This window comes from Gigantopelta aegis, chromosome 9, assembly GCF_016097555.1.
Source record: "Gigantopelta aegis isolate Gae_Host chromosome 9, Gae_host_genome, whole genome shotgun sequence".
In the NCBI taxonomy this organism is placed as follows: Eukaryota; Metazoa; Mollusca; class Gastropoda; order Neomphalida; family Peltospiridae; genus Gigantopelta; species Gigantopelta aegis.
In genome coordinates, this window is record NC_054707.1 from 82,234,452 (window position 1) to 82,259,451 (window position 25,000).

Sequence of the window (25,000 nt, forward strand, 5' to 3'; positions counted from 1 at the left end):
CAACGGTGAAATGACAGTCACGAAATCACCAACGCTTTCAAACGACCAGTCGTCCGGTGTTGAAAACGGCTACAATAGTGACAACAACGACAACGCCACCTCACTTCCCACCATCGGCACTCCAGCTCAGAAACCGAAACGCGTTTCACTCCAGGAGCCAGTACAAAACGGTTTAACAGAGGACGAAATAAACAGAAACGAATTAGACCCGGAAAACAACGGAGATGTGGAAGACCCGATAGCAGAAGAGTTACTGATCAGTCCAATTCCAACTCCCGTCGTTTACAGACCGGAAACACGCGAAAGTGAACGAATGAGCACCGAAGATAGACGAACACAGATGCTGCAGGGATTTGTCCACAGAATGTGTCCCCCGGATGAAAAAGTGGTGAAGATGTACTTAACTTCAGGATTCGTAGGTACGTGCTGGACCTAATTTCATGAAAGAGATTATTACCATGGCTTTTAACATGGTATGCATATCATATGTGTTACATACACAATTATTAATAGTTTTTTTTGGTAACAAAATTACATATGTTCAGAAATTATGAGTTAGTATGTGATGTAATTTTTTTTTAATTCTTAGCCATATTAGCCAAACCTCTCCAAAAAACCAACAAAAAACCCAACCCCCCAACCCCTCCAAAAGAAAAAAAAGCCCCCCCCCCCCAAAGCCCAACAAAAACCAACAACAACCAACCGCAAAACTAAATAAAACAAACAAACAAACAAACAATCAAACAAACAAATAAGCTAACACACAAACGTGTCATCCATTTTGTTACATCTGTACTGTATTGTTAAATTCAATAATCTTTCTTGCCTATAATACAAATTACTAATAATTTTTACAGGAATGTAATGACCAAACCCATAAATATTAAAATTTGATACGAAGACTTTGAATCCTTTGCAGATACCCAGGTAGAACGGACAGTGCTGATGGAGCGAGTTTTTCTCCCTTTAAGAGAATACTGCCTCAGTCACGGTCACGAGTTACAGGTGTTTGACTTGCACTGGCCAATGAAAGACTCGGTCTCTGACGACCATGGCATTCCGGAACTCTGCAAGAAGATCATCAACGAGTGTCATTCCAATTCCATGGGAATTAATTTTCTGGTAAATAACTGAATTTTTTAAATTCAAAATATAGCTAATAATGGATGTGTGTGTATATATATATATATATATATATATATATATATATATATATATATATATATATATATATATATATATATATATATATATATATATATATATATATATACAATGTATATCTTTATTACAGGCTATAAGAGGTGGAGGTATATATGCTTATATATCGTCCATCCGTCTGTCGCCCGTCTATCCATGCTGTTAATATTTAAAGGAAACTGCATATTAAATTAATTTGGAAATTAATGATGTCATATTCACAAATATCTAAATAAAAAAAAATCCCAGTGCATCCCCAAAACCATTTTACTATATAAATTAAACCGATTTTAATTTTCCCCTTTAAAATACTCAGAATATTGTCCATATGTTACTAACATTTCAGTTGCTTCTTGGTGAAAAATACGGACCTTACCTTCTTCCGCCTGCAATACCAGCCGAAGAATTCGACACGATAGTGGAAGCAGCAAAAATCTACAAACAATGTCATCTTGCCATACTGAAAACCAAGATGCAAGACATAGAGAGCATCCGATTTGAACGCGAAACCGCGAGGAAGAATCTCACCCTGGAAGTGGACTCTGAACTTACGGCGACACAGACGACTCTTGAAGTCCCTAGACGTGACAGCATCCGGAAGCAAAGCCTGGAACACGAGACGAAGGAGCCCGCGAGTTTGCCCGACGAGAACAGGTACAGGCGCCGTGCGAGCATCGCTCGGAAAGAGGGCAAGTCCATGAAGGCGCTCAAGGACGAGGAGGAGGAACTGCCAGACACAGACCTACTGGAGCAGTGGTACCTCAAGGACGAGAACTCTGTTCCCGCGGTCTATCGTCTGCAGAAAATTAGGTGAGAAATTGACTCGTCCAGCGTGTCTGTAAGCTTAAGTTTGGTCAATGGTTGTGATGATGGGGTAATGGTGGATGGTTTTATGTGGTTTTTAAATTTTGTCTTGTTACTAACGGCAGGACATACAGTCATTTCACGGTTTATCGCCTGCAGGAAATTAGGTGAGAAATAAACTCGCCCAGCATGTCTGTAACTTACGTTTGGTTAGTCGTTGTCATATATGATGGGATAAGAATGGTTTTAAATGTTTCTTGTACATCCCTAGGTTTAACGTATTTTAAAATCAGAAGTTGTTTACGTTTTGGCTTGTTTTGGTTTCCAAAGTAACGACAGAGCATGAAAGTTTGTTTTTAAAATTTGTTTTGTTTAACGACACCACTAGAGCACATTGATTTATTAATAATCGGCTATTGGATGTCAAACATATGGTCATTTTTGACACAGTCATAGACAGAAAACCCTCTACATTTTTTCATTAGTAGCAAGGGATCTTTTAATGTACCATCCCACAGCAGCACAGCACATAACACGGCTTTTATATATACCAGTCGTGGTGCATTGGCTGGATTCAGAACATGTTATATACCAATCGTAGATGACTGTTTTGAACGAAAAAGATAATTTCTTTAACAGGTAGTTTTAGTTACACTATGCACAGCCAGTAAGGGGGGAGGGGGGGGGGGGGGCAGTGACATAAGGCGATATGCCAAGGTAACTTTGGGGGAGTTTTGGAGGGAGATTGTAAAAAAAAATTTTAAGGTGGGCCGCCCCCCCCCCCCACCCTCCATCACACCCTAGATCATCCTCTGACAGCTTGTTAATTTCTATATTTGACTCAAACATTTCGAGAAGTTTGTGCATATATATCAAATAAATGAAAGGAATGTCAAGTTAAAGTCACGTCATGTTCTGAATTATCTTCTATTCTGAGGATTCAAATTATTTGAAATTATTTGGAAACAAAATCCATTTTGGGCTTCTTACAAATATTAAGACGACCAGAAACACATTGAATATACAGACACTGATATTCTAAATAAGAAAATATATTAATTTTAATCGTAGAAATATTTTATTAGTCGGAAACATCTTACAATGCAACAAACTCGGGAATGTCCGTTTAACAAATTTTGTTTTACTATGTTGTAACTTACAAGTGCCATATTTTCAGCCGTTCCTATTTCTTGTAGCACTCTATTCAAGGACATCAACAAAGCAGACCGCTCCAAAAGTTCTGCCGCCAAGTATAGCTGGGCGGTCATTTCGAGAAAACTACTGAAAATATTCCAAGACTTTGGATCTCGTCTCGTCAGCCAAGAAGCCCAAAAGAAATATTTTCAGTCATGTAAGCAATCAACTTACCATAGAATATTTATTAGTCCCCTATCTGTTCACACCTGACTCAAAGTTTTGTCTCCGTATGTCTGTCTGTCTGTCTGTCTGTTTGTCCTTTCTCTGTCCGTCTGTCATACATATAGTTTTCCGGAAATGTTTTTTTCCCAGTGGCTCAAGATATTGAGTTGAATTGCAGCTTTATCATGTAGAGTTACAAATTGATTTTATGGAGTATTATCCATGTTTGACAGAGTTATGTCCCTTGAACTTAGGAGATATGCAGATTTTTTGGGCCTGGTAAGGGACGTGTATTATTTTATAGCAGTACTCAGAATGCTTAATATATATATATATATATATATATATATATATATATATATATATATATATATATATATATATATATATATATATATATTAGGCCCATGCGAAGCTTCGTATATTCGATTCGAAATCGTCCCGAACCTTCGATTCGATTCGATTTGATTCGATTTTTGTGTATTCGGAATTTCAAATATTGCAGTGTACGGACAATTGGAAAAAGAAGGACAAACTATATGGCCAACCTTTAACATTAATAAACAATAAACAATGTGGAAGACAAAGCAGGAAAAAACCTCACATTTTAACATGAAATTCGTATAAGTAACCTATTAACCAAATAGTACTCTTATCATACGTATTTTTTAGTTTGCTGATTAGTTGCTCATTAGCCCAAACGTAGAGTCGTTGCCTACAGTACTACACTGCTACAAAGCTAATTGAATGATGTTTTCTTTTTCTTTTTTTTAAGTATGTAATGAATATTTAGGGCGCTTTATTATTAAAACTTCAACATTGTGTAATTATGTTAATCACCGTACGTACTTCCAATGCAGTGGATATTCATATTGTCGTTCTAATTTCCTTCGTGAACTGCATCTGATACACTTAATTAGTATCCAAGATATTCGAGATTCGAAATTCGATTCGATTAGAACATTTTCGAATATTCGATTCGACCGGGAAATTGAGATTCGCAGGGCCCTAATGCATATGTCATCAAACACATATATTGCATAGGCACCTTACTTATTAATTAAAAACAACAACAACGACACTTCTACAACACATTGATTAATTAATCATTGGCTATTGCATGTCAAACATTTGGTAATTTTGACATATAGTCATGAGAGGAAACCCGCTACCTTTTTCCTAATGCAGTAAGAGATATTTTATATGCACTTTCCCACAAACAGGAAAACACATACCACGGCATTTGACCAGTTGTGATGCATTGGTTGGAACGAATACAAACTAAATCAGGTGAATGGATCCACTGAGGTGGTCGATCCTGTGATGCAAGCACCTCAAGCGAGCACTCAACCGACTGGGCTAAATATCCCGCCCCTAGGATTTAATAGAGCAAACAAATATTGCCTGGAAGTAAATCAACCAACAACATGTACACAGTAAACGTTATACAACCTGGTTTCGAAAAATTAAATTTTAATTGTATTAAAAACCTGTAGTCGCCACCTCTGGTAAGCATCCGCCTGTGTTAAAAGAAGATTTTTCGATTCAACTCGATTGTTTAAATTTCCACAGAGCTCAGTCTCTTGCAGTTTTTGATTTATCAAATCAGTTGGGGCAAGACGTAGCCTAGCGGTAAAGCGCTCGCTTGATGCGCGGTCGGTTTGGGATCGATCCCCGTCAGTGGGCACCACGACTTGCAAACCAAAGGCCGTGGTATGTGCTATCCTGTTTGTAGATATAAAACATCTCTTGCTGCTAATCGAAAAGAGTAGCCCATGAAGTGGCGACAGCGGGTTTCCTCCCTCAATATCTGTGTGGTTCTTAACCATATGTCAGACGTCATATAAATAAAATGTGTTGAGTGTGTCGTTAAATAAAACATTTCCTCCCTTCCTTCATCAAATCAGTTTTCATCCTCCTAAAGACAAACAAAGATGTATCATCCTGGGGAGTGAGAGCCCTCTTATACACACGGCACTGGCTCTGACAAGCAGCCACGGCCTTATTAAAAGACAAACAAAGATGTATCATCCTGGCGAGTGAGAGCCCTCTTATACATACGGCACTGGCTCTGACAAGCAGCCACGGCCTTATTAAAAGACAAACATAGATGTATCATCCTGGCGAGTGAGAGCCCTCTTATACACACGGCACTGGCACTGACAAGCAACCACGGCCTTATTAAAAGACAAACATAGATGTATCATCCTGGGGAGTGAGAGCCCTCTTATACACACGGCACTGACACTGACAAGCAGCCACGGCCTTATTAAAAGACAAACAAAGATGTATCATCCTGGGGAGTGAGAGCCCTCTTATACACACGGCACTGGCTCTGACAAGCAGCCACGGCCTTATTAAAAGACAAACAAAGATGTATCATCCTGGGGAGTGAGAGCCCTCTTATACATACGGCACTGGCTCTGACAAGCAGCCACGGCCTTATTAAAAGACAAACATAGATGTATCATCCTGGCGAGTGAGAGCCCTCTTATACACACGGCACTGGCACTGACAAGCAACCACGGCCTTATTAAAAGACAAACATAGATGTATCATCCTGGGGAGTGAGAGCCCTCTTATACACACGGCACTGACACTGACAAGCAGCCACGGCCTTATTAAAAGACAAACAAAGATGTATCATCCTGGGGAGTGAGAGCCCTCTTATACACACGGCACTGGCACTGACAAGCAGCCACGGCCTTATTAAAAGACAAACATAGATGTATCATCATGGGGAGTGAGAGCCCTCTTATACACACGGCACTGGCTCTGACAAGCAGCCACGGCCTTATTAAAAGACAAACAAAGATGTATCATCCTGGGGAGTGAGAGCCCTCTTATACACACGGCACTGGCACTGACAAGCAGCCACGGCCTTATTAAAAGACAAACATAGATGTATCATCATGGGGAGTGAGAGCCCTCTTATACACACGGCACTGGCTCTGACAAGCAGCCACGGCCTTATTAAAAGACAAACAAAGATGTATCATCCTGGGGAGTGAGAGCCCTCTTATACACACGGCACTGGCACTGACAAGCAGCCACGGCCTTATTAAAAGACAAACATAGATGTATCATCATGGGGAGTGAGAGCCCTCTTATACACACGGCACTGGCTCTGACAAGCAGCCACGGCCTTATTAAAAGACAAACAAAGATGTATCATCCTGGGGAGTGAGAGCCCTCTTATACACACGGCACTGGCTCTGACAAGCAGCCACGGCCTTATTAAAAGACAAACAAAGATGTATCATCCTGGGGAGTGAGAGCCATCTTATACATACGGCACTGGCTCTGACAAGCAGCCACGGCCTTATTAAAAGACAAACAAAGATGTATCATCCTGGGGAGTGAGAGCCCTCTTATACATACGGCACTGGCTCTGACAAGCAGCCACGGCCTTATTAAAAGACAAACATAGATGTATCATCCTGGGGAGTGAGAGCCCTCTTATACACAAGGCACTGGCACTGACAAGCAGCCACGGCCTTATTAAAAGACAAACATAGATGTATCATCCTGGGGAGTGAGAGCCCTCTTATACACACGGCACTGGCTCTGACAAGCAGCCACGGCCTTATTAAAAGACAAACATAGATGTATCATCCTGGGGAGTGAGAGCCCTCTTATACACACGGCACTGACACTGACAAGCAGCCACGGCCTTATTAAAAGACAAACATAGATGTATCATCATGGGGAGTGAGAGCCCTCTTATACACACGGCACTGGCTCTGACAAGCAGCCACGGCCTTATTAAAAGACAAACAAAGATGTATCATCCTGGGGAGTGAGAGCCCTCTTATACACACGGCACTGGCACTGACAAGCAGCCACGGCCTTATTAAAAGACAAACATAGATGTATCATCCTGGGGAGTGAGAGCCCTCTTATACACACGGCACTGACACTGACAAGCAGCCACGGCCTTATTAAAAGACAAACAAAGATGTATCATCCTGGGGAGTGAGAGCCCTCTTATACACACGGCACTGGCTCTGACAAGCAGCCACGGCCTTATTAAAAGACAAACAAAGATGTATCATCCTGGGGAGTGAGAGCCCTCTTATACACACGGCACTGGCTCTGACAAGCAGCCACGGCCTTATTAAAAGACAAACAAAGATGTATCATCCTGGGGAGTGAGAGCCCTCTTATACACACGGCACTGGCTCTGACAAGCAGCCACGGCCTTATTAAAAGACAAACAAAGATGTATCATCATGGGGAGTGAGAGCCCTCTTATACACACGGCACTGGCTCTGACAAGCAGCCACGGCCTTATTAAAAGACAAACAAAGATGTATCATCCTGGGGAGTGAGAGCCCTCTTATACACACGGCACTGGATCTGACAAGCAGCCACGGCCTTATTAAAAGACAAACAAAGATGTATCATCCTGGGGAGTGAGAGCCCTCTTATACACACGGCACTGGCACTGACAAGCAACCACGGCCTTATTAAAAGACAAACATAGATGTATCATCCTGGGGAGTGAGAGCCCTCTTATACACACGGCACTGGCTCTGACAAGCAGCCACGGCCTTATTAAAAGACAAACATAGATGTATCATCCTGGGGAGTGAGAGCCCTCTTATACACACGGCACTGACACTGACAAGCAGCCACGGCCTTATTAAAAGAGAAACATAGATGTATCATCCTGGGGAGTGAGAGCCCTCTTATACACACGGCACTGGCACTGACAAGCAGCCACGGCCTTATTAAAAGACAAACAAAGATGTATCATCCTGGGGAGTGAGAGCCCTTTTATACACAAGGCACTGGCACTGACAAGCAGCCACGGCCTTATTAAAAGACAAACAAAGATGTATCATCCTGGCGAGTGAGAGCCCTCTTATACACACGGCACTGGCTCTGACAAGCAGCCACGGCCTTATTAAAAGACAAACAAAGATGTATCATCCTGGGGAGTGAGAGCCCTCTTATACACACGGCACTGGCACTGACAAGCAGCCACGGCCTTATTAAAAGACAAACATAGATGTATCATCCTGGGGAGTGAGAGCCCTCTTATACACACGGCACTGGCACTGACAAGCAGCCACGGCCTTATTAAAAGACAAACATAGATGTATCATCATGGGGAGTGAGAGCCCTCTTATACACACGGCACTGGCACTGACAAGCAGCCACGGCCTTATTAAAAGACAAACAAAGATGTATCATCCTGGGGAGTGAGAGCCCTCTTATACACACGGCACTGGCACTGACAAGCAGCCACGGCCTTATTAAAAGACAAACATAGATGTATCATCATAGGGAGTGAGAGCCCTCTTATAAACACGGCACTGGCTCTGACAAGCAGCCACGGCCTTATTAAAAGACAAACAAAGATGTATCATCCTGGGGAGTGAGAGCCCTCTTATACACACGGCACTGGCTCTGACAAGCAGCCACGGCCTTATTAAAAGACAAACATAGATGTATCATCCTGGGGAGTGAGAGCCCTCTTATACACACGGCACTGGCACTGACAAGCAGCCACGGCCTTATTAAAAGACAAACATAGATGTATCATCATGGGGAGTGAGAGCCCTCTTATACACACGGCACTGGCTCTGACAAGCAGCCACGGCCTTATTAAAAGACAAACAAAGATGTATCATCCTGGGGAGTGAGAGCCCTCTTATACACACGGCACTGACACTGACAAGCAGCCACGGCCTTATTAAAAGACAAACAAAGATGTATCATCCTGGGGAGTGAGAGCCCTTTTATACACAAGGCACTGGCACTGACAAGCAGCCACGGCCTTATTAAAAGACAAACAAAGATGTATCATCCTGGCGAGTGAGAGCCCTCTTATACACACGGCACTGGCACTGACAAGCAGCCACGGCCTTATTAAAAGACAAACAAAGATGTATCATCCTGGGGAGTGAGAGCCCTCTTATACACACGGCACTGGCACTGACAAGCAGCCACGGCCTTATTAAAAGACAAACATAGATGTATCATCCTGGGGAGTGAGAGCCCTCTTATACACACGGCACTGGCACTGACAAGCAGCCACGGCCTTATTAAAAGACAAACATAGATGTATCATCATGGGGAGTGAGAGCCCTCTTATACACACGGCACTGGCACTGACAAGCAGCCACGGCCTTATTAAAAGACAAACAAAGATGTATCATCCTGGGGAGTGAGAGCCCTCTTATACAAACGGCACTGGCACTGACAAGCAGCCACGGCCTTATTAAAAGACAAACATAGATGTATCATCATGGGGAGTGAGAGCCCTCTTATACACACGGCACTGACACTGACAAGCAGCCACGGCCTTATTAAAAGACAAACAAAGATGTATCATCCTGGGGAGTGAGAGCCCTCTTATACACACTGCACTGGCTCTGACAAGCAGCCACGGCCTTATTAAAAGACAAACAAAGATGTATCATCCTGGGGAGTGAGAGCCCTCTTATACACACGGCACTGGCTCTGACAAGCAGCCACGGCCTTATTAAAAGACAAACAAAGATGTATCATCCTGGGGAGTGAGAGCCCTCTTATACACACGGCACTGGCACTGACAAGCAACCACGGCCTTATTAAAAGACAAACATAGATGTATCATCCTGGGGAGTGAGAGCCCTCTTATACACACGGCACTGGCTCTGACAAGCAGCCACGGCCTTATTAAAAGACAAACATAGATGTATCATCCTGGGGAGTGAGAGCCCTCTTATACACACGGCACGGACACTGACAAGCAGCCACGGCCTTATTAAAAGACAAACATAGATGTATCATCCTGGGGAGTGAGAGCCCTCTTATACACACAGCACTGGCACTGACAAGCAGCCACGGCCTTATTAAAAGACAAACAAAGATGTATCATCCTGGGGAGTGAGAGCCCTTTTATACACAAGGCACTGGCACTGACAAGCAGCCACGGCCTTATTAAAAGACAAACAAAGATGTATCATCCTGGCGAGTGAGATCCCTCTTATACACACGGCACTGGCTCTGACAAGCAGCCACGGCCTTATTAAAAGACAAACAAAGATGTATCATCCTGGGGAGTGAGAGCCCTCTTATACACACGGCACTGGCACTGACAAGCAGCCACGGCCTTATTAAAAGACAAACAAAGATGTATCATCCTGGGGAGTGAGAGCCCTCTTATACACACGGCACTGACACTGAGAAGCAGCCACGGCCTTATTAAAAGATAGACATAGATGTATCATCATGGGGAGTGAGAGCCCTCTTATACACACTGCACTAGCTCTGACAAGCAGCCACGGCCTTATTAAAAGACAAACAAAGATGTATCATCCTGGGGAGTGAGAGCCCTCTTATACACACGGCACTGGCACTGACAAGCAGCCACGGCCTTATTAAAAGACAAACATAGATGTATCATCATGGGGAGTGAGAGCCCTCTTATACACACGGCACTGGCTCTGACAAGCAGCCACGGCCTTATTAAAAGACAAACAAAGATGTATCATCCTGGGGAGTGAGAGCCCTCTTATACACACGGCACTGGCTCTGACAAGCAGCCACGTCCTTATTAAAAGCCCACTTCGAATCTGTCTTATGCAGAGATACGTTTTCGAATAACGCTACTGCTTTGTCTTTATTTTGTTGTTCACATTTACTATAAAAAAAATATTTTTGGTGTTCAAATGTACAGTAAATTATTTTTTTTGATTAGAATTTACTATAAATTAATTTGTGTGTGTGTTCTAATTGACTATAAATTTCTTTTTTAGTGTTCAAATTTACTATCAATTACTTTTTGTTTTGATGTTCAAATTTACCATAATATACTTTCTTTTGGTGTTCAAATTTACTTTAAATTACAATTTTTTGGTGTTCAAATTGAGTATTAATTACTCCTTGTTGCAGTGCTTGAAGTGGAACTAGAACACATTTTAGGGGATCCCGACACAACTCACACACTGTGCATACTGCGGACCATGGCTGGGCTTAATCGGCGTTTAGGGGATCAAAAGGCAGCGGAATATGTCGACGTTCACCCGAAAAACACTGACCAGCTCGATTCAGAAATGAATAAACGTATGGAGCATCTTCGTGGTGATTTTACTCAAAGCAAGGTGCGTTTTCACATAACCGAATATTTCTTTATCTCTGTTTGTTTCATAATATTATTTAATTATTTTCTTTTTAAAAAAACACCTTGATTTAAATAAGCTAAGTCGTTATATAGTTAAGTAGTTCAAGTCCAAAGAAACTTCTCGTCTCAACAGCCTCCACCACCAGGGTGTATTCTTTTTAAGCAAGATTCCTTGCCTTTATATAATTTTCCAGGTTGCTTTTAGGTGATTCGTTCGGCGACTCGTATCAAAGCTATTCTTTGGAACGCCAAGGTTGTTCACGTTTAGTCTCCAGCCAGTCCTAGCCGCACTGAGACATATACCGCCCCACTCTTTGTGCGAGTTTGTACCCACAATGAACGTGTATGAACCTTATTTGGTGCCAGCTTGTAAAGCCAGTCCTAGCAGCACTGGGACATATACCGCCCCAATCTTTGTGCAAGTTTGTACCCACAATGAACGTGTATGAACCTTATTTGGTGCCAGCTTGTAAAGCCAGTCCTAGCAGCACTGGGACATATACCGCCCCACTCTATGTGCGAGTTTGTACCCACAATGAACGTGTATGAACCTTATTTGGTGCCAGCTTGTAAAGCCAGTCCTAGCAGCACTGCGACATATACCGCCCCACTCTTTGTACGAGTTTGTACCCACAATGAACGTGTATGAACCTTATTTGGTGCCAGCTTGTAAAGCCAGTCCTAGCAGCACTGGGACATATACCGCCCCACTCTTTGTGCGAGTTTGTACCCACAATGAACGTGTATGAACCTTATTTGGTGCCAGCTTGTAAAGCCAGTCCTAGCAGCACTGGGACATATACCGCCCCACTCTTTGTGCGAGTTTGTACCCACAATGAACGTGTATGAACCTTATTTGGTGCCAGCTTGTAAAGCCAGTCCTAGCAGCACTGGGACATATACCGCCCCACTCTTTGTACGAGTTTGTACCCACAGTGAACGTGTATGAACCTTATTTGGTGCCAGCTTGTAAAACCAGTCCTAGCAGCACTGGGACATATACCGCCCCACTCTTTGTGCAAGTTTGTACCCACAATGAACGTGTATGAACCTTATTTGGTGCCAGCTTGTAAAGCCAGTCCTAGCAGCACTGGGACATATACCGCCCCACTCTTTGTGCAAGTTTGTACCCACAATGAACGTGTATGAACCTTATTTGGTGCCAGCTTGTAAAGCCAGTCCTAGCAGCACTGGGACATATACCGCCCCACTCTTTGTGCAAGTTTGTACCCACAATGAACGTGTATGAACCTTATTTGGTGCCAGCTTGTAAAGCCAGTCCTAGCAGCACTGGGACATATACCGCCCCACTCTATGTGCGAGTTTGTACCCACAATGAACGTGTATGAACCTTATTTGGTGCCAGCTTGTAAAGCCAGTCCTAGCAGCACTGGGACATATACCGCCCCACTCTTTGTACGAGTTTGTACCCACAATGAACGTGTATGAACCTTATTTGGTGCCAGCTTGTAAAGCCAGTCCTAGCAGCACTGGGACATATACCGCCCCACTCTTTGTACGAGTTTGTACCCACAGTGAACGTGTATGAACCTTATTTGGTGCCAGCTTGTAAAACCAGTCCTAGCAGCACTGGGACATATACCGCCCACTCTTTGTACGAGTTTGTACCCACAGTGAACGTGTATGAACCTTATTTGGTGCCAGCTTATAAAGCCAGTCCTAGCAGCACTGGGACATATACCGCCCCACTCTTTGTGCAAGTTTGTACCCACAATGAACGTGTATGAACCTTATTTGGTGCCAGCTTGTAAAGCCAGTCCTAGCAGCACTGGGACATATACCGCCCCACTCTATGTGCGAGTTTGTACCCACAATGAACGTGTATGAACCTTATTTGGTGCCAGCTTGTAAAGCCAGTCCTAGCAGCACTGGGACATATACCGCCCCACTCTTTGTACGAGTTTGTACCCACAATGAACGTGTATGAACCTTATTTGGTGCCAGCTTGTAAAGCCAGTCCTAGCAGCACTGGGACATATACCGCCCCACTCTTTGTACGAGTTTGTACCCACAGTGAACGTGTATGAACCTTATTTGGTGCCAGCTTGTAAAACCAGTCCTAGCAGCACTGGGACATATACCGCCCCACTCTTTGTACGAGTTTGTACCCACAGTGAACGTGTATGAACCTTATTTGGTGCCAGCTTGTAAAGCCAGTCCTAGCAGCACTGGGACATATACCGCCCCACTCTTTGTGCAAGTTTGTACCCACAATGAACGTGTATGAACCTTATTTGGTGCCAGCTTGTAAAGCCAGTCCTAGCAGCACTGGGACATATACCGCCCCACTCTATGTGCGAGTTTGTACCCACAATGAACGTGTATGAACCTTATTTGGTGCCAGCTTGTAAAGCCAGTCCTAGCAGCACTAGGACATATACCGCCCCACTCTTTGTACGAGTTTGTACCCACAATGAACGTGTATGAACCTTATTTGGTGCCAGCTTGTAAAGCCAGTCCTAGCAGCACTGGGACATATACCGCCCCACTCTTTGTACGAGTTTGTACCCACAGTGAACGTGTATGAACCTTATTTGGTGCCAGCTTGTAAAACCAGTCCTAGCAGCACTGGGACATATACCGCCCCACTCTATGTGCGAGTTTGTACCCACAGTGAACGTGTATGAACCTTATTTGGTGCCAGCTTGTAAAACCAGTCCTAGCAGCACTGGGACATATACCGCCCCACTCTTTGTACGAGTTTGTACCCACAGTGAACGTGTATGAACCTTATTTGGTGCCAGCTTGTAAAGCCAGTCCTAGCAGCACTGGGACATATACCGCCCCACTCTTTGTGCAAGTTTGTACCCACAATGAACGCGTATGAACCTTATTTGGTGCCAGCTTGTAAAGCCAGTCCTAGCAGCACTGGGACATATACCGCCCCACTCTTTGTGCGAGTTTGTACCCACAATGAACGTGTGTGAACCTTATTTGGTGCCAGCTTGTAAAGCCAGTCCTAGCAGCACTGGGACATATACCGCCCCACTCTTTGTGCGAGTTTGTACCCACAATGAACGTGTGTGAACCTTATTTGGTGCCAGCTTGTAAAGCCAGTCCTAGCAGCACTGGGACATATACCGCCCCACTCTTTGTCCGAGTTTGTACCCACAGTGAACGTGTATGAACCTTATTTGGTGCCAGCTTGTAAAACCAGTCCTAGCAGCACTGGGACATATACCGCCCCACTCTTTGTACGAGTTTGTACCCACAGTGAACGTGTATGAACCTTATTTGGTGCCAGCTTGTAAAGCCAGTCCTAGCAGCACTGGGACATATACCGCCCCACTCTATGTGCGAGTTTGTACCCACAGTGAACGTGTATGAACCTTATTTGGTGCCTGCTTGTAAAGCCAGTCCTAGCAGCACTGGGACATATACCGCCCCACTCTTTGTGCAAGTTTGTACCCACAATGAACGTGTATGAACCTTATTTGGTGCCAGCTTGTAAAGCCAGTCCTAGCAGCACTGGGACATATACCGCCCCACTCTATGTGCGAGTTTGTACCCACAATGAACGTGTATGAACCTTATTTGGTGCCAGCTTGTAAAGCCAGTCCTAGCAGCACTGGGACATATACCGCCCCACTCTTTGTACGAGTTTGTACCCACAATGAACGTGTATGAACCTTATTTGGTGCCAGCTTGTAAAGCCAGTCCTAGCAGCACTGGGACATATACCGCCCCACTCTTTGTACGAGTTTGTACCCACAGTGAACGTGTATGAACCTTATTTGGTGCCAGCTTGTAAAGCCAGTCCTAGCAGCACTGGGACATATACCGCCCCACTCTATGTGCGAGTTTGTACCCACAGTGAACGTGTATGAACCTTATTTGGTGCCAGCTTGTAAAGCCAGTCCTAGCAGCACTGGGACATATACCGCCCCACTCTTTGTACGAGTTTGTACCCACAATGAACGTGTATGACCCTTATTTGGTGCCAGCTTGTAAAGCCAGTCCTAGCAGCACTGGGACATATACCGCCCCACTCTTTGTGCAAGTTTGTACCCACAATGAACGTGTATGAACCTTATTTGGTGCCAGCTTGTAAAGCCAGTCCTAGCAGCACTGGGACATATACCGCCCCACTCTTTGTGCGAGTTTGTACCCACAATGAACGTGTGTGAACCTTATTTGGTGCCAGCTTGTAAAACCAGTCCTAGCAGCACTGGGACATATACCGCCCCACTCTTTGTACGAGTTTGTACCCACAGTGAACGTGTGTGAACCTTATTTGGTGCCAGCTTGTAAAGCCAGTTCTATCTACCTACCTAGCTACGTACCTACCTCAAGTCAAAAACAGATGAAGTCAGAAAGTGATGAAGTGATGAACTCATGATCGATCTCATGATGAATTCATCGAATCATAAACAGATCGAGTGATCAAACCATTAATTGACCAAGTCATGAACCGATTAAGTCATTAATTAATTCTCATAGAGTAATAAATTACATCATATTCAAATTTGACTTCTATGTTTTAGAAAACTGATGGAATTAAAACACACACACACACACACACACACACACACACACACACACACACACACACACACACACACACACACATATCATACTTCTGTTGAATTGCCGCTATCAAAGACAAATAATTCCATTTGATAATTCTTAATTAATAATGATACTTAATTTTATTAGTTCTATATTTATCATAAAATCTTGCAGCTACGGGAAAACTACATCCATAATTTCCAAATAACGTGGCTCGAAGGTGGCGTTGTTACATCCGGAAATAGGGAGCACTTCGTGTACTTGGAGCGCATGTGCAAAACGGTGTACGACTCCATCCAGCGGCAGTTAAAGGAAGCGTTTGAAAACGATCGCGCGGACAAGCAGAGGAAGTTGTGTGAAGAGGTCTCACAACACGTTATGGTCTGTCATGCTAGGTGAGATGGGAATATGTGCTGTATATAATCTTATCTTATTATCTTAATCTAAAGTGTATGTGTGTATGTGTGTGCGTACGTACGCATGAGCGTGTGTGTGTAACATGTAATTTTCATTTTTAAATAAGAATGGCAAATGCCCCAGACACATGTATCTTTACTGGGTTTTTAAATTTATTATTATTTTTTTTTACAAAACTATTTGTTTTAGATATAAAATAAGGATTGTTGAACCACTATTCAACCACACATTCAACTATACCAACTAACTAAAATATCACATCTATTAAATATCTTACAATTTACCCCAAAATACGATAGCAGATGTCAAATAATGATGATTGCCCCTTCCCCAACAACAACTACAACAACAACAACGTCTGTATACGTCGTGAAGTTACTTAATGAGACAATATTATATATACATGCCATTGATTTATTTCAGGGCCAGGCAGTTTCATGGTCGTAAAGACATTCTGCAGCAAATAAAATCTTACATCCGATCACATTCTACATCTCCATTAGTGATCTATGGGAAACCAGGAAGTGGAAAGTCGGCCATTTTGTCTAAAGTCGCTAAAGATATTCAGAAATGGAAGAAAGGGTATATATGTTAAAATTATCTAATATCAGTACTCAGATTTGTATCTGAAGTGAATATAAAGTTTATCTTTAACCGCAAAACTGTTGCTTTAATTCGTCAACCAGATCACTGTTCTATAACTGATGTAATAAAGGCCTTGTTATGTAGGATGGTGCATAAAAATATATATTGCTGGTAATAAAACAATAGTAGTCCATTGTGTGGCGGCAGCAGGTTTCCTCTCTCGTTATGTGTGTGGTCCTTAACCATACATCTGACGCCGCATAAATGTGTTGAGAGTGTCGTTAAATAAATAAAAAATTGTTCGTTTTTCCATATGTTCGATACTGAATAGTCATAAATTAAAATGTACTGAGGTATCATTAAATAATTATTGCTTTCTTTGACATCCAGGGAGGACGTTCGAGTTGTCGTGAGATCAGTCGGGGTGACGGCAGCGTCCACCAACGTGCGTACTTTACTGAGAGACATGTGCCGCCAGTTGTGTGAAATCTCAGGATGCAATTATTTGAACATACCAATGGTGAGTCCCCCATTTGTTAATAAGCTTCCGTAACGTGGTGGTGATGCTGGTCGTCGTCGTTGTTATATTACAGTTGTACACATCCTGCAAGCTTGTTTTGTTCCTGAATTACAACATGGGTCTGGTGGGCTACCTTGGTTATTGTTGTCAATATTACAAGTGTTTGGTGAACTACTTATATGTTCCTGAGTTACAACATGGGTCTGGTGGGCTACCTTGGTTATTATTGTCAAGACTACAAGTGTTTGGTGAACTACTTATTTGTTCCTGAATTACTACATGGGTCTGGTGGGCTACCTTGGTTATTGTTGTCAAGACTACAAGTGTTTGGTGAACTACTTATTTGTTCCTGAATTACTACATGGGTCTGGTGGGCTACCTTGGTTATTGTTGTCAAGACTACAAGTGTTTGGTGAACTACTTATTTGTTCCTGAATTACTACATGGGTCTGGTGGGCTACCTTGGTTATTGTTGTCAAGACTACAAGTGTTTGGTGAACTACTTATTTGTTCCTGAATTACAACATGGGTCTGGTGGGCTACCTTGGTTATTGTTGTCAAGACTACAAGTGTTTGGTGAACTACTTATTTGTTCCTGAATTACGACATGGGTCTGGTGGGCTACCTTGGTTATTGTTGTCAAGACTACAAGTGTTTGGTGAACTACTTATTTGTTCCTGAATTACTACATGGGTCTGGTGGGCTACCTTGGTTATTGTTGTCAAGACTACAAGTGTTTGGTGAACTACTTATTTGTTCCTGAATTACTACATGGGTCTGGTGGGCTACCTTGGTTATTGTTGTCAGTGTTTGGTGAACTACTTATTTGTTCCTGAATTACAACATGGGTCTGGTGGGCTACCTTGGTTATTGTTGTCAAGACTACAAGTGTTTGGTGAACTACTTATTTGTTCCTGAATTACTACATGGGTCTGGTGGGCTACCTTGGTTATTGTTGTCAAGACTACAAGTGTTTGGTGAACTACTTATTTGTTCCTGAATTACTACATGGGTCTGGTGGGCTACCTTGGTTATTGTTGTCAGTGTTTGGTGAACTACTTATTTGTTCCTGAATTACTACATGGGTCTGGTGGGCTACCTTGGTTATTGTTGTCAAGACTACAAGTGTTTGGTGAACTACTTATTTGTTCCTGAATTACAACATGGGTCTGGTGGGCTACCTTGGTTATTGTTGTCAAGACTACAAGTGTTTGGTGAACTACTTATTTGTTCCTGAATTACTACATGGGTCTGGTGGGCTACCTTGGTTATTGTTGTCAAGACTACAAGTGTTTGGTGAACTACTTATTTGTTCCTGAATTACAACATGGGTCTGGTGGGCTACCTTGGTTATTGTTGTCAAGACTACAAGTGTTTGGTGAACTACTTATTTGTTCCTGAATTACGACATGGGTCTGGTGGGCTACCTTGGTTATTGTTGTCAAGACTACAAGTGTTTGGTGAACTACTTATTTGTTCCTGAATTACTACATGGGTCTGGTGGGCTACCTTGGTTATTGTTGTCAAGACTACAAGTGTTTGGTGAACTACTTATTTGTTCCTGAATTACAACATGGTCTGGTGGGCTAACTTGGTTATTGTTGTCAAGATTACAAGTGTTTGGTGAACTACTTATTTGTTCCCGAATTACAACATGGGTCTGGTTGGCTACCTTGGTTATTGTTGTCAAGACTGCAAGTGTCTGGTGAACTACTTATTTGTTCCTGAATTACAACATGGGTCTGGTGGGCTACCTTGGTTATTTTTGTCAAGACTACAAGTGTTTGGTGAACTATGTATTTGTTCCTGAATTACAAAAGCCGATGTAAACTTTAGTAGACCATTTTTTCGCAGCCATTTTATCATCTCATACGAAATATATACGTTAGTCATGACAACTGTCGATCATGTCCCCCTCCCAAGTTGTATACAACCTGGATCCAGTCTAATTCGACAAGGGACGTTACTCTTTGCGCACATGCGTAATGGGATTGTCAAAGAGGTCTATTACTTTGCATATTTGTTCTGGATTACAAGGGTCTGGTGAACTACCTTTCTTATTTGTCCATGATTCCAGCTTTTGGAGAACTACTTTGCATATTTGTTCAAAATTATGAAGGTCTATCGACCTTCTTATGTATGTTTTCAGAATTACAAATGTCTGGTGAATTACTTTGCATATTTTTCAGCATTGCAAGGGTCTTTACCTTGTTTATGTTGTCAGGATTACAAATGTCTGGTGAATTACTTTGCATATTTTTCAGCATTGCAAGGGTCTTTACCTTGCTTATGTTGTCAGGATTACACAGGTCTGGAGAACTACTTTGATTATATTTCTAGGATTACAAGGGTCTGATGAACTAATTTGCTTATTTTTTCAGGATTACAAGGGTCTGGTGAACTACTTTGCTTTTAGAATTAACCACACTGCTGAGGAGAAGCCGTTAGTGATTATCATTGATGCTCTGGATCGAATCACTGGTTCGTTGTGGTTTTCTTCTGTTGATCCAAAAGAAAAATAAGTACAACAGACACACACGCACGCATGCACACACACGCATTCACACGCGCTCGCTGACACACACGCGCGGATACATACATGAACACATACACGCGCGCACACACACACGCACACACACACATGAACACAACACGGCACAACAGCCGAGTGCAGCAGCCGAGAACAGCACAGCACAACACAGAAAAATAGAGCACAGCGCACTGCACCACACTACACCAGACACACACCACAACACATACTGACACAACACAACACATTCTGACACAACACAACACATACAGTCACCAGTGTTTCAAAACCAGTTTCTGTATGAAACATTTAAAGTGTCTATTTCAATTACATGTAATACTAAAATAGGACAATTATTACAATGAAAACAATACTTTGTCAACAGTCACTGTAAGTCTACCACAGAGTGTATGGAAGTAGATTTTCGTCAGTCAAGACTAGTAATGTCCACGATTTAGTGATATTACATTATTATTATTATTATTATTATTATTATTATTATTTAAGAATTGTCTGTTATTTCTTTTACTTTAATCGGGGTATGAACAACAAAATATCATCCGCAAACTGTGTGAATCGGATTTTATTTTTCATACCCCGATGAATTTAAAAGAAATCACAGACAATCCTTAACTGAATGTAACGGAAATTTAATTATTCTATTATAATATAAATAACAACAAATATTTTTTTAAAATCATGTTACAAGATTGTCAAAAGGAGCTAGATGCAGTTATTGTATTTTATACACACCAGTGTAAGATATTGCTCATGCCATAACAATCACTCAATATCTAACTAGTGTAATATTGGCATGACGTGAGCGTGACGTAGATCACTTGCTGCAACATTTGCTGACTTCTGCGTTGCAGCTTGTTTTCAGTTGTTTTGTAATAAATAAAATACTCAGCTAGCTTGCCTGTCATACCATTTTGATGAAACTCGTGAACAGAGTTGATATCTCATTTCATAAAAATGGTATGACAGGCAAGCTCGTTTAGTATTCTATATATAATACTAATAACTAAACATTATTTCCATAATGTATTTACAGATGATCACGAGGGACGAAAACTGACCTGGCTTCCTACAGACTTACCTAAACATGTCCATCTCGTTGTTTCCACTCTTCCCGACGAGCGATACGACTGCTTCAATGCTCTCCAGAAATCCCTTGAAGGAAAGGACGACTGCTTCATCGAGGTCAGAGATCTTCCCACGGGTGATGCCATGGCGATCCTATCTCACTGGCTGAACACTGGGGACCGACAGCTGACCCAGGAGCAGTTCGATATTCTCATGGACACATTTCAGAAATGTCCAAATCCACTTTTCATGAAGCTGGCATACAAGGAAACGTTGCTGTGGACTTCGTACATGACCAAGGATCAGACCAAGTTAGCGGACAGTGTGAAGAAGATGGCTACTGTGAAATTTGGAAGACTGGAACGTGATTGCGGGGACTCGTTGGTGAGGAGGGCTTTAGGGTACATCACAGCTGCTCGCAATGGTGTGACCAGCAGTGAAATGGAAGACCTGCTGTCGCTGGATGATGCTGTGATGGATGACGTCAATACATTGTACGCTCCTCCAATGCGGCGGATACCAAGTCTGCTTTGGATTAGGGTAAAAGATGAGTTATCAGACTACTTGACTGAGGTCCTGGCAGACAACATGAAAACCATCGTCTGGTCGCACAGTCAGTTCAGGGAGGCTGCTGAAGAAAGATACATGAACCAAAGAGACAAAGCACCGTCCTACCACAAGGCAATGGCGGAATATTTCATGGGTATATGGGCAGACAAACCAAAACCATACGGTTCCAGTGAAAGGGGAGCACTGAGGTTAGTGGCGAAGCAAGAACTGTATAGTGAACAAGAGGATTCTAAGCACGATGGATCTGACAGAGTCTACAATCTCCGCAAAATCAACGAGCTGCCTCATCACTTGTTGAGATCACAGCAGAATGACCTCCTCAAGTCTCAAACACTGTGCAATTTCGAATGGGTTCTGTCCAAACTGTCTGGAACTGGCTTGCGTGCACTGTTAGAAGAGTACCACATAGTACTGTCATTAGAACCAGGAGACGTGGAACTGAAGACAATATCCGACACCCTGTATCTTTCAGGTAGTGCTTTGTTCAAAGATCCCCGACAGCTGGCCTCACAAGTTATAGGCCGACTGAATGGTATCATTGCAAGAGATGTTCCCAAAACAGCTGCAGATCCCAGGAAGTATCCGACTCTTCATGCGTTTGTTGATCAAGCTAGAAATTCCTCTTTGCCATCCCTGATACCTTCAGTTGAATGTCTGACTGAGCCTGGGGGAATTTTATTTGACTTGTTGTCTGGACACACTGACCCTATTACTGCCCTGACGCCTACCACAGATGGTATGATGGCCCTAACTACCTCTCTTGACAACACAATGAAACTCTGGGATATACGGACAGGACGCGTCCGAAAAACAATTGATGGTGTTGGCATCAACGTGTCCTTCATCAGAACAGCGAAAAATAATACACTGGCAATAACGACAGAGGGAACAATGATCAGGATTTGGAGTGTAAAGACTGGGAGCTGTGTTCACGTGATTGACGACTATGTTGACCCTGCTAACATCACAGTTGTGAGTGACGGCCGACTGCTGGTCGCACTGTTTGATGGCTCCTATATGTTCTGTTCGTGGGAGCTGGACACCTTTACGCAACTCTGTGATAAGCAGATTCCTGAAGTGGGAATTCACAAGGATAAGTCGATTGTTGTGTCGGATGGAAGTCCTGGCGATCATGTCCTCTACGCGTTCAGAGCATCCAACTCTGCTTTCGTACAAAGTGGAAGGTCTGGAAAAGTGCAACACAATTTAAAGTGTCATGACAAGTCTTCGTCCATTGTCGCTTTGGGCTATGCAAGGGACTACTATATCCTTTGCTGCAGGCAGTATTACATGAGCTTGCATGAGATCCACCAGCTCGAACTATTTGATGTGAAAAAAGGCAAGTATCTGAGAAGTGTTCGTGGATGTGTCAATGACAACATATCAGCACTGTCCATCAATTTGATGGGCTCGCACGCAATAGCAGTGTGTGCTTCAGAGAAAGCGAACATGTCGGATATAGCAGTGTGGAACTTGGAAACGGAAGATCACAAACATCTTGGACGCCATCCCGGTGTTTCCACTATGGGTGCCTGTGTGGATTTCAGGTTCTGTCTGACAGCAGCTAAAGGTGACAAAACGATGAGGATCTGGAACCTGACTAATAAGATTAACTTACCAGCGCCCAAACTAAAGAAATCTTTAGGAGTCATTGAAATTCTGCCCATGGTGAGTAACCCACAGTACATCGTGGCAAAGGCTTTAAACAACGGTCCAATCAGTGTCTGGAACATCGCTAAAGCAAAGTGTCTGCAAAGCGCTGTGAGAATCGAACGAGGTCTCACGGAGTCTTCCGATGTACTTCTGATGAGGAACACCCGGCTGGTGATTTTAACAGACAGGGGTTTCACCACGGTGGGCGACGAGTCAAGACCTGTTTTCCAGACTGTCCTAATCTACAACCTACGAACGAAGCGCTACGAGAAGAAACTGACCGACTGCTACATCGTCCCAGCACCTTCTCGCGAATACCTTGTCATCGACGACGACCACCTGATGGGGCCGTCTGACAACAGGACGCACTTCATAATCTGGAGTCTGATCACGGGGCACGTCGTGCACAGGATACGCACAAACTTCAAGAAGTTAGACCAAAAGAAAAACGCTCCATCTGTGTTTGAATTTTCAAAATTAGCGAGAGGAACAACGGCAGCCATGACGCCCTGGGATCGCAGAGCGGAAACCCGATCGGCCCGACAGAGGCGTCATCAGAAAGAAACGGAAGAGGAGCAGAAACGTCTGGATGATATTCGGAAAGAAAAGGATAATGGAATAGAACAGTTCATCGTGAGCGGCGACGAGCAGGTCATAGTGGCGTCGTACTACGCTCACCACATGTGCGTGTTCAACATCACAGAGCACAAACACACGCAGACGCTGGAGAGCTACACATCCATGATGCTGCTACACGCGTCTGCACTCACGTACGACGGGGGCCATCTGGTGCACGCCAACTACGACGAGGACTGCAAAATCAGTTACGTGACGCTGTGGGATTGCTCCACCGGCCAAATTAAAAAGAGGTTGAAAAGGGAGGCTGATGTATGCGCACTGGGCATCACGGACGACGCAGAGCGAATTGTCATTGGAAAGAGTCCAAATGAGCTGCACATCTGGGATCCAATGAGAGCCAGTTCTTTAAGGAAAATAAAAGGCTACTCGGGACTGGAGTTTGGGATTGGAAGCAAGATCTTCATTGGAGAGAATGGAACACAGGCTGTTGTGTTTGCTGGTGACATCTCGGTTTGGGACATCGAAAAGCTGACGGTTCTGGCTGTGTTCACGCCCGACACGAGAATAATGTCCTGTCACGTAGCGCTCAATGGACGGTTGATTGCGTTTGGCTTGTATGAGAAAACTGATGTCATCTGTTTGAAACTCACGGGTAACGCTCAAAACCTGGCCAGCATCGAGGGACTCCCAGACGACCTGTTTGACGAGAAACCAGAATCGTCGGACGAGGAGGAGGCGGAGGAGGAAGAAGAGGCAGAAGATTCCAAGTCGAAGAAGTCTGGAAAGACACGATAGTCCTTATAACCTTCTGATGACATTCAGAAAGTGGGGAAAAGAAAAATACTTTGGGCAGGCGTGGATTTAGGTGGGGCCTAAGAATCGCGGGTCCTCCCTGTTTATGTTCAAGTAATTAAGTTTTCCTCTGTATTAAGTGAGAAGTCTGTGCGAAATCTTACATTAATGTTATAAACCCTCTGTAAAACAAAGTATAGCTCCGCGTCTGTACTAAGGGTTGTTCCAGAATGATCATATGGAAGGCAATTAATTTATA

The 25,000-nt window shown here is 43.2% G+C and overlaps 1 protein-coding gene across 1 annotated transcript in view; it reads left to right on the forward strand.

Moving 5' to 3' along the window:
- The window catches only part of LOC121381788, a 38,187-nt gene that overhangs the window by 12,093 nt on the left and 1,094 nt on the right, over window positions 1–25,000 (forward strand). The window contains exons 6-15 of the mRNA XM_041511143.1: window positions 1–419; window positions 920–1,122; window positions 1,547–2,010; window positions 3,201–3,355; window positions 11,251–11,459; window positions 16,184–16,404; window positions 16,850–17,008; window positions 17,402–17,531; window positions 19,913–20,012; window positions 21,116–25,000. The exon at window positions 1–419 is cut by the window's left edge and continues 59 nt beyond it; the exon at window positions 21,116–25,000 is cut by the window's right edge and continues 1,094 nt beyond it. Coding sequence (XP_041367077.1) covers window positions 1–419; window positions 920–1,122; window positions 1,547–2,010; window positions 3,201–3,355; window positions 11,251–11,459; window positions 16,184–16,404; window positions 16,850–17,008; window positions 17,402–17,531; window positions 19,913–20,012; window positions 21,116–24,744 — 5,689 coding nt within the window. The 3' untranslated portion in view covers window positions 24,745–25,000. The remainder of the gene's footprint in view (window positions 420–919; window positions 1,123–1,546; window positions 2,011–3,200; window positions 3,356–11,250; window positions 11,460–16,183; window positions 16,405–16,849; window positions 17,009–17,401; window positions 17,532–19,912; window positions 20,013–21,115) is intronic.